At 37.9% G+C, this 11,247-nt stretch overlaps 1 protein-coding gene across 1 annotated transcript; it reads right to left on the bottom strand.

Moving 5' to 3' along the window:
• Positions 1 to 241: 241 nt before the first annotated feature.
• SUPT4H1 (SPT4 homolog, DSIF elongation factor subunit) lies at positions 242 to 10,675 on the bottom strand. Its single transcript, XM_081313845.1, has 5 exons — positions 10,471 to 10,675; positions 8,132 to 8,238; positions 3,693 to 3,748; positions 1,848 to 1,901; positions 242 to 1,360 (listed from the first exon to the last, which is right to left on the bottom strand). The coding sequence occupies exons 1-5, from the start codon at positions 10,537 to 10,539 to the stop codon at positions 1,293 to 1,295; spliced, it is 354 nt and encodes a 117-aa protein (XP_081169971.1). The 5' UTR covers positions 10,540 to 10,675; the 3' UTR covers positions 242 to 1,292.
• Between the last annotated feature and the right edge of the window lie 572 nt (positions 10,676 to 11,247).

Below are 11,247 nucleotides of genomic sequence, written 5' to 3'. Positions count from 1 at the left end.
TAATTGTTTCCAGTGATCAGTCCGATTCTGATCTAATATAAAATAACATTTCAGTTGGATATTCCACATATTTGGAGGGCGATAACAAAAAAGCCATTTTTTAAAAAAAAATAATTTCATTAGTATATGCCAGGCATATACTGTGGAAAGTTATCACTATACATTAAAAAAAAAAGTCTGGCTGTTGAATAATGTGCCAGTGAGCAAACTTCAAAGAACAAACAAGATAAAAACACCGAAATGGAGGGCAGAAAATATTTTTAATTTCATGTAATGCAAATTACATTGCAAGGAATATTATTGTTTCCAATATATTTCTTTCCTTCTTTCACACCAGATATTACAATTCAATAGCAACTTGCGATTCTGGAGTCATACTTAAAGCTTTCAGAGACTGTGTGCAACACTAATAAGATGTTTAATTTAGACCTATGTTTTAAGATATAGGCAAGCAACCTGTAACCCATACACCTCAGCCATGTAAGGCCCATCACGGAAAATATTACCTTCCTGTATTATTTATTTATTTATTTACTAGGTTTTTATCCCACCTTTATTACTTTATAAGTAGCTCAAGGCAGGGTACATACCTAATACTTCTTCCTCCTATTTTCCCCATAACATCTCCTGTGATTATCATCATGCCACACAAATGGCAGCAGACAACCTGCAATCTATCTCTGCCAGCCTGCTGGTCCCCCTCTTGAACCTGCTGAGGTCCTGTTGCTCAGAGCAACCGGATGGTCCATAGTGGACTGCTAGGGATATGAGGGGAGATATATAAATGGAACCCTAACCAGAAGGAGCATATGGACAAATTATCCCCATCAGAACTAATATGGAAGTCTTGAATCAAAAATACTACTACATATTCTATGAAAAATAAGAGAAAATCTTAACTTTGTCTTTTATGGAATATGTAGTACTCCTCTCAGAGAAAATCCTAGAAATTGAGCCCAGGCAGGCTAGAACACCTCATCTACTACAGGAAGGCAAAAAACTTTTAACAGCAAAAGCCAGAGTGCAGATTTCTGATGCTATAACCAAATTTATTAAAAACAGCTAATAGAAATCAGAAACACTTTGGGAATTAGTGGCACCTCTTCCTTAAGTCTTTCCGGAAAGAACCCTTCATATCTAGCTCAAAGCCAGAAAAATGAAGCCGCTAGTAGGCAGCCCCTGAGTCCTTAATAAAAACCTGACCCATGTAGAGATCATACTCCATATCTTTAGAATAGTCCATATGGGAAAAGGAAGGTGGAAAGACACAATATTTGAGGAACCAGATATTCTTAGGTCTTTATGGCTGTATCCCGAGATCTGTAGACCACTCCACGGCTCTTCAACTCCCGTACGATGCCTGCAACAACAAAAAAAATATCTATTAATTTTATGGACTCAGATGAAGTACAGGTGATCCTTGCTTACCACCCATTTGTTCAGTGACCATTCAAAGTTACAACGGTGCTAAACAAGAAGACCCATGATTGGTCTGTAAAGCTACGGCCATTGCAGTGCCCTTGCTCAACAGTAAACAGGCACAAATTTCTAATGCAATTGTTGGATTTTTAGAAATGAGAAAAGATCTCCAAATCCTAGTCCTCCAGAAGGGAATTCTGTAGAGCAGGGGTCCCCAACCCTTGGGCCGCACAAACAGCAGGCCAGTGCACACGCTTGTGCAGTTTGATTTGCACAAGCAGTGGGCTGGCACGCATCCACACACAGCTGAACTTGTGTGAGTGGCAGGCTGGCACGCACCCACACGCATGTGCCGGCCCGCCACTTACGCAGTCCAGTTCCCCTCTCCCCATCTGGGCCACCAAACCGTAAAGGCTGCTGTCAATTACCTTGGGGCAGACGGCCAGTCACTGACACAGCATACACGCCTGGCTTGAAATTACCTAAGAAAACAGGAACAAATATGAATTATGACTGCTGAGAATTGCAGTGTGAAATAATATTTTTATTTGTTTGTATCCCTCTTTTATTATTTTTACAAATAATTCAAGGCAGCGAATGTATCCAACACACCTTCCTTCTTCTACTTTCCTCACAACAACCCTGTGAGATGGATTGGATTATGACTAGCCCAGTCACCCAGCTAACTTCCATGGCTAAACAGGACTTGAACTCAGGGTCTTCTACTTAATAATATGACTTAAATAATATAACTTTCAGGAAGGGTATTCATGTCACGCACTCACTTTCTACCTCAGTCTAAGTTATTTTAATCAGTTGTCCGAAAGTTTGTTTAAAATAGTTTTAAACGCACTGTATAGGTTTGATACTTGTATAGCACAGTACTGATTGAAGATAATTAACACTCTAATGTTTACACAAATGTAGACAACTGAGGAGTAAAAAAAGAAATAATATACCAATACTGATTACAAACTGAAATATCAATAATAATCATAAAACTATTTGCCTATTACATCCATAATTAATTATAACATTTAAAAACTGCTTCAAAATGTTCAAAGTATTTGCTGACCAGTAAAACACTACAAATTTTGGTCTTAAGCTGTTTACTTAGCATTAAGGTTATCACTCTATTGTTACTTAATGTTTTTTGTGCATGTTGATAAAGGAAAAAGGCAAAGCAAGCTTGAAAACAATTGAAATACCAAAACGTTAAAAAAAGAGACTATTCAATTTCTAACTTACCCCTTTTTATGCATCTGCTAATTTACCATATTTGTAAACATTTGATATTCTTAAAAGTCAAGACTAAAAATGCTTATATTTGCCATGTTGCATGATGTATGTGTGGAAACCATTTATGCTCAACTTCTGTTGTGTATATATACTGTTAATTTTGCCACTGCTGTATATTTTCCAAGTGTAAGTTCCCACTTAGCTATTATCAGAATTATATTTTTCTTCAAGTATTAAGCAATATTTATTCTTGTTTTGTGAGCATGTCATTTAATTACATTCCTTGTACAAAGTGAAATGTTAAATAAAGCCATAAAAAAGTTCAAAATTGAACAAGGGTGCTAAAACCCAGATTTAGTTTAAAAATATTTTAGGATTGTTTCAAGTGTAAATACAATTCCAAGAGACTGAAAATGATTAGGACCAATTACAGCTAGTATCTGAATCATCCTGAGTTCTGCAGAACAAATACAAATGCAAATAGTGTATCTACCGTCATTTTTTCAAATAATGTCATCATTGTATTTGCCAATGAACATTTATGTTTCAAATGTTCAATTAATGCTTTTAAATGCCATGCTTTGAGTTGACAGTGTCAAGTTCAAAGAAATCAATTTGACTAATACTCGTAATGTCCTCCAAAACGGTAACTATGAATCTCCCTGGGTTTTGAAAAATTTTTCTCACAGGTGAAACATATTCCATGGGCTGATGCTTCACTCCTGAGTCATAATGATGTTTTGTTAAACGGTTATGTTATTGTGAAGAAATTCTTGTAACACAAAATTGCTAGCAAATTTCAGCTCCTGAAGTTTTCATCTCTGCTATCAGCATGGGAGGAATCCCTCTTGCAGAACGTTTCTAATACTGAAAAGCATCAATAACATGACCTACATGTTCCTGTAGACAAAAAAGTTTCCCTTCCAGTAATCCACTACTTGTCCTTAATTTATTCATCAATCTTTCTCAAACTTGAAAGCAGACCAAAACACAACTTAATTGTATAATTAAATATAAGGTGGACGAAAACTTACTGATCCATTGCCACTTGGAGACCCAACTGTCCTCGGGACTCATCATTGCAATAATGCTGCAAGAAGACAAGTAAAGTCAGAAAACTGAAAAAAAAGTTAAAAAAAAAACCAGACAAAACTGAATTTCTGTATTTTGGGAACACCCTGTTTCAGGGATCCCTTGCATTATTTGTCTCTAGTGATGACAAACCTACCGCAGAATTAGCTTGAATATCTTCATGAAGCTCTAACTGAAGTGGTGTTGAAATCAAGAAGAAATGAATCAGTAGAAGGAAGAGCCATTAAGTGCACAAGAACAGAAAGATATAACAAAAGAAACACCAAGTGAAAGGAAAAGAGAAAGAGACGGAAGAGGAGGAGGAGGAGGAGGAGGAGAAAAAAAGAAAAGGAGAAGAAGGAACTATATATAGAAGATGCGAATGACAGCTAAATAAAACCTGGGGCAGGCTTAGAAAAATTAAGAGATTTGCTTAGCCGAAACAGCAGCAATAAGATTTCAGCCTCTCTGGGAAATATTGTTAGTTCAAAATTTATAAAATAAAAATGGAGGATGGACAACAAAAGATGGAATTTGAGGCACTATAAGAACTAGAATGGAGGACTGGAAGGATGAATGGAGGTGACAAAAGACTGGAAATAAGGAAAAACAGTAAGCAGAAGATCCTGGATGCTGGATGAGGACTTCTGACCAACTGCCAATCCCAGGCTACTGTTTGGTTAACTGAGGAGCTATGGGAAGGAAGTAACTAAAAAATTCCCAAAGTAGACACAATTGAGTATTGGTAAGAGTTCCAACTAAGTTTACAGTGAGATTATTGAAATAACATTTTTCTCTGTACTTATTGTGTCTGCAAATTCCTGTATAGCAGACAAATTATAAATTATCTGGGAGTCCTTTACAGAAAAAAAAAATGGGTGCGACTGAACACCTCCAGGGATGCAGGATGAATGAGCCAACCAAATTTCCAGGTTTTGTGGCAAACAACATCTCTTGTATCTGCTGTCCACTGTAGTAAGCAAAATAATGTCTTCTGGTGTAATCTGAGATTCTTTTGCTCTTATGGAGCCAAAAGTGATGGTTGAGTCTTCTGTAATAGTCTGAACTCTGCCACCTGTCTGATCCATGTCCTCTTGGAGTCCTCAGATAGTTAGACAGTGCATGGCTCTCTGAGAAAATCAATGGCTCTCTGAGAGAGCTTGTAGTGATACTTGCTTTAAAAGAGTTGGGGGTATACTCTTTCTTTGAGAGGCCTTCCCTACCTCAACTATCTCTGACAACTTTATCCAGTTTCCTACTTTCTCTTCCCAGTAAAGATTGTAAGGAGATATTGGTGAAGCAGCTACAAAGGTTTTTGGACAAAACCAATTACTTGAAAACCCTCCTTTATGCCTGGATATCCAGACCACCCCCTCTTTCCTGTATTTTTGGAGAGCTACAAAATACGGCTCTTTGGGTTTTATTGCTTTTTATGTATTTTAACTTATTGTTATAGTTCTTGGGCATCTTGTTTAATCTCTTTTAATTTTTGTATTCTTGTCTTTTAACATGTATTGCCCTGTTCACCGCCCTGAGTCCTTTGGGAGAAGGGCGGTATACAAATAAAATTATTATTATTATTATTATTATTATTATTATTATTATTATTATTATTATTATTATTATTATTATTATTATTATTATTATTATTATTATTCCAAAAGGCCTATGTGGATGAGTAAAATGGTAGTTTGGTGTACAGTGGTACCGCAGTATTCGACTGCTTCACAACTCATCGTATTTGGTACTCAACACTTTTTGATACAAAAAATGTTGTCCTGGTAGTCACTGTTCGTTTGGTACTGTGATAAGAAAAGGAAGACGGCCGTGGAGAACAGACAGGAAGTTGGCCATGCTGGCAAGGTCATTACAAAAGGAAGAGGGGGCGGACGTAGAGAGCAGAAAAGAAGTTGGCCATGCTGGAAATGTTGCTCACATAGGAAAAGGGACAGACAGGAAGTCCTTCCTGGCCAAAACACAGGGTCGCGTGATAGGTCATGTGGTTTGTTTGACACTCATCATTTTTAGTACTTGTCACGCCTCCCGGCATCAATTAACGCTGAGTACAAAGTACCACTGCAGTTATTAAGGCATCAAGCTAGAAACAGGAGACCGAGGCTGATGCCTTAACAACTGAAGTGGTACTTCCGGGAGGGTTTTAATGAAATTAATACATGCAGCAGGCTGACTCTGTAAACCGCTTAGAGAGGGCTGTAAAGCACTGTGAAGCAGTATATAAGTTTAACTGCTATTGCTATTTAAGTTAGTAATAACAAAAGTAATATAGCATACCTAATTATACTATGGGATTCCCAAATCAGTAAATACTAATAGACATAATAGGAACCATATTTTGGGTATATAACAGAATGGTAAAGGTAAAGGTAAAGGTTCCCCCGCACATGCGTGCTAGTCGTTTCCGACTCTAGGGGCCGGTGCTCATCTCCGTTTCAAAGCCGAAGAGCCAGCGCTTGTCCGAGGACATCTCCGTGGTCATGTGGCCCGCATGACTGGACGCCAGAGGCGCACAGAACGCTGTTACCTTCCCACCGTAGTGGTCCCTATTTTTCTACTTGCATTTTTACATGCTTTTGAACTGCTAGGTTGGCAGAAGCTGGGACAAGTAACAGGCGCTCACTCTGTTACGCGGCACTCGGGATTCGACCCGCCAAACTGCTGACCATCTGATCGACAAGCTCAGCGTCCCAACCCACTGAGCCACCGCCAGAAGCAATTACAATAGAAGAGAAATTGCCCCCCAAAAAAACCAGGAAGGGAAAGGAACAAGCGATAAGGAGCACAGACTACACTAGAATTAGAAACAGAGTTTCTTTTTTCAAATTGTTGTCTTGTACAATTTATTCCCAAAGAAAAAAAGAAAGTTATACAAATTACTATGTATAATCAAGGTCAACTTAATAAATGAACTGTTGTTTACTCCTAAGAGTATCAGTATCAGTTTTTGTCTCCTTCTCTAAGAGAACACACTGTAGCTACAGATCAATAAAATTTCAAACAATTTGTCATCTGTTCTTATATTCAGGGGGGAAGGTTTTTGCTACAATATTCTCTTCCAGTTAGCAGTTTTCCTAGATTTTTGGTAAAGATCACTTTCCACTTTTTAAACGGAGAATTTTTTTTTCAAGAGATCCACAGCTTTACCTCCACAGCTTTACTAAAATGTATGAACCTTATCAAGGATTTGCTTTCTTATGGGTAATATCATGCTCCATAATAGTTGTATTAATTCAAAATCTATGTAAATAATCGCCCCTATTTAATTCTCATGAATCCAGTCATACTTTTCCTGTAGGCCAAGGGTGGCTAACTTACAAACTGCAGACCCTACAACTCTTTTTTGAAGTTCTGAAACTTCTTTCCTTCACATAAGATCATGCTGCTGAAATTTGTTGACAAACTGCCAGTGGTATCATTTTCTGAATTCATTTTTCCAAGTAAGAAGGTGATAAGTCTTCATTCAGCAACTGACAATTGGGACCAGCAACTTAATTGTTAAATGAACGAGTCACTAAATGAAACCACAACTTTGGCAATAGTCTTACTCCAGCTTTCTTTTGCTCTGCAGACCCGCAAAGGTCATAAGGAGGATGAGGATTGTTAGCAAAGTTACTTTTTCATCACCACTGTTAACTATAAGGCAACTGCTAAATGAGGACTCCTTGTTATAATAATAAAACATGAAACAGTGAATGTGAAAGATTATCTGTCCCATTGCTGACTCTGCACAATTGCAAATTCGTTCAGGGATAATAACTATAAGAAGAGTACTTCATTTTGCATCTGATTTCTAGAAACTAGTCAAAATGCAGCTTGGGCAAGAGCAATTCTGCATTTCCTATCTGTTATATTTAAGTCACAACAAAGTTAAAATTATACAAATGAGATTCAAGGGATATTATGTTTGCAACATGTATAATCAGAGACAAGATGGATAACTTGCAGGAGCAATTTGTATTACTGGCACATAATCTAAGATCATTCCTATAGTAACTTTCCATTGCTGAAGAATTCAACAATACCCTCTTTAATTTTACACACTAAAGATTAGACATGGCCTTCACATTTTTTAAAGGGGGCTGATAGTTATAAAATGGATGGGTCAGATTGTGCAGATGGAAGAAACTTGGTTTTCTGAGTACTTATCTTTTACATTATTATAACACCAGGCTAGAAGGTCAGTAAACAAACTTTTTTAAAAAAATATATCAGTGGCATATTTTCTAAAAAGGAAAAGCTCTGCTATCTAACCAATTTATTAAACAATAATTATAACTAGCAACAGCAAAAAAAAATGCTGGATTCCAGGCCTGTATCTCACCCTCAAGGCTTATCTGAAAACAACTGTGACCATTATGTGGGGAGCTGACACAGGCACACTTACCCATCGAAAGAAGAACTAGTACAATCGTAAACCATCTCACGGTTCCCCTTCATCTGGAGATAGGCGTCACAGTTGTCACAACCATCAAACTCAAACTGATCAATAGTCTGTTGAAGAAGAAAAAAGTTATAACAGAAAAATCAGAAGTATTGCTACTAGAGACACGCCCATTTAAATTAGGAGCATCCTCTAAGGTTCCAATGTATCTTTTTTTAAAGTCCTCACCTCAGTAATGGGAAATACCTTTGCTGCAATTTGTTGCAAAAATTGCTTTCCGCAAAAAAAAAATTAATCATATTTACAATAAAAGCACACCTCCCAACTTTTCTTTGCATTTAACCCTTCAACATGCTTTTCCTTTGCAACTTCCTTTTCATTTTATAACTAAGTATGGATCAACAATACAATAAGTTGTCCCAGAGATTTTTTTTCAGTACAGTTGTTATTCATTTCCTAACTTTCCTCTCAGATATTAGTACACAACTTTCTCCCATATTCATTTTGAATAACCATAGTTGTTGGGAGAGACTAAAAATAATATGACTAGTCAATTAGTACAGCAAATAAGTAAAAAACTGAAGTTAAAGCTTGTGCTCATTGAAAAAATTTAAAGCTTTTTAAATTAAAAGGGAAAATATTTACTATTGCAGGGGGCACATATTAAAATTGGCTTTTAAAATTAAACATGATACAAAGAAATCAAAGTTGTTTTCTTCTTCACATTTAATACTGGGATTTAAGCCGTCCACTGAAGTTTGAGATGGACAAGAGGAAATACAGCTTATAAGGATAAAAACAGCACATGGAGGGTGATGTGTGACAAGTTTTTTATGAAACCTCAGAAGCGAATTATGTTTGAATAGTAGTATTCTGAGAATCTCTACCACTCTTTAACATGTGGTTTATTAATTTGATTTACATGTGTCATCCAAGTAGGTAGGAGCACTCAATCAACATTAGCTGAATTGGAAAAAGCTGAACTGATTAATACTTGGCTGGGAGACCACCAGGAAACCCCAGTGCTATAGACTAGTTTAAAAATTAAAAAAATAGTGAAGGCAAAGCATTTCTACATTATTGCTAAGGAAAGGTCAACGTATGGGAGTTTTTACCTTTATCTATTCAGATCTATGTTCAAATCGGTTTAAGAAGGGAAAACTATACTTTCTACATAAATAATTGCTATTGAACATTTATTAGAGGAAGGCTTTATGAAGATTTCCAAACACAAATCTGACTTGTTACTCTGGAATTCATGGTGCTTTCTTATCATTTCAGATTAGAATCCAATTTGTTACATATTATCCAAAATGATGAATATCAGTAAAAACACCATTACCCCTATTTGCAAACAATGTAGTAGAGGAACAAGAGTAAAGCACTTAAAAAGCTAAACACATTCAACAGTATTCACAGCCAGCAAACTAAAATTCTAAGCAAATAATTTTAGGAAGTATTTATTGAATGGGAGAAGGGGGAGGAAGGGTACTGCTGTATGTCAACCTATCTGAGAGACAAGCTCTGAAGTGGGGGAAGGCTGCCAAATATGCCCCAGCTATTGCTTGGAGCTACTTCGGACGCAAGACGAAAAGGCTCTAATACTGGGAAGGATGGAAGGCAAGAGAAGAGGAAGACCACAGCAAGGTGGATGGACTCAGTTACAGTGGTGATGGATGTGCCATTTAAGTAGAATAGAATATCTTTATTGTCATTGTGTAACTCACAACGAAATTAAGTAAAGACCAGGTTAGGGACAGATCGTCATGAAGAAAATCTACCACGGGGTGGCCAGAAGTTAAAAAACACTTGATGGCACATAATCAAGTGCTGGAACGTGTTTTTTTAAAAATTCCATTTATATCCCGCCCTTCTCCGAAGACTCAGGGCGGCTTACAAGCTTAGCAGTAGCCTTCATTCTATGTATATGCCTGCTTATTAGGGCTTTCATACACCCCCCAAGCGGCATTATTACAAAGTCAGCTTAATTGCCCCCAACAATCTGGGTCCTCATTTTACCTACCTCGGAAGGATGGAAGGCTGAGTCAACTGAGAGAAAAGGAACAAGAAACCCCTGCTCTATTGGGTGGGATGACTTTCACCGAAAATGCCACTCAAGGGATAGCCTCCTTCTCACAATCGGATATTTCAAGTGACAACACCATAGACACAAACAAGGTGCCGGGCTAGGAAAGCCATCGTCGGCGAAAAAAAACCCCCAACGTGGTCTCCCAGGACTTACACGTCCCCGACCCAACCTAGAAATATATATTGGGCGCAGTACTATTCCGACTAGAATTTTTAAAAAAAGGAATTTCCGCTTCGCTAAACGGAAGGCACACCTTGACCAATGAGCACAGCAAGCAAGCCCTCAAGTGCCGCAGATCCTTAGGTACCGTTTCCAACGCCATGACCACCACCAACCGGCAGCATACACCTAAGGGAAGAAAGCAGACAGCCAAACACACGTCACTTCCCTCACCAAAAGGCTTCCACTACAGTACTCTGTGCCGCTCTGGCAGTTCTCTCGTTTTACTCCTGAAGGACGCATGCGCACAACTCTCTCTCTCTCTCTCTCTCTCTCTCTGTGTGTGTGTGTGTGTGTGTGTGAGAGAGAGAGAGAGAGAGAGAGAGAGAGAGAGAGAGAGAGAGAGAGATATGAACTGGTGTCATTCAGCAATGGCGCGTTGCGTTATTCGATGCTGTTTTGTGCGCAAGCGCCCGAATAATTCATAAGCTCCGCCTCTAGAAACTGAGTGATGGTTTTACCGATTGTAGTCTCGCGAGGTTTCGATAAGGGAAAAAGATCTTGCCGCCGAAATCGAACTTCTCCTTTGGTATAATGTGATTCTTTTTGCCTCTGACAAGTGTACACTATAAATTGTTTTGGAAAGAGTCATTTAAATATTTTTAATTCTATTTCGTGTGTCACTTAAATTGTTCGAAATTAACTTTGGCATTAGGTAACCCGATTTTTTTTCTAAAAATATGCGATCCTGAAAAATATTTGATGGCAATTGGTGCTATCAAGGTACGTTAAATATCGATCTGCCCTGGGTAAGTCTGTCTAAAAATCACAAGAAGTCCTGCTGATGAGAATCCGTTCTCCCAAAGTGAGA

The sequence above is a fragment of the Vipera berus genome (genome assembly GCF_964194415.1).
Source record: "Vipera berus genome assembly, chromosome: 1".
In the NCBI taxonomy this organism is placed as follows: Eukaryota; Metazoa; Chordata; class Lepidosauria; order Squamata; family Viperidae; genus Vipera; species Vipera berus.
This window is presented reverse-complemented; position numbering and strand designations above follow the sequence as displayed.

Bases quoted from the DNA above. Each gene is read 5' to 3' on its own strand.
- SUPT4H1 (XM_081313845.1), bottom strand. From the start codon at position 10,539: ATGGCGTTGGAAACGGTACCTAAGGATCTGCGGCACTTGAGGGCTTGC. The intron at 3,749-8,131 runs GTAAGTGTGCCT...GTCTTCTTGCAG, and splicing joins ACTAGTTCTTCTTTCGATGG to CATTATTGCAATGATGAGTC. The intron at 1,902-3,692 runs GTAAGTTTTCGT...CTGTTTTCTTAG, and splicing joins CTCCAAGTGGCAATGGATCA to GTAATTTCAAGCCAGGCGTG.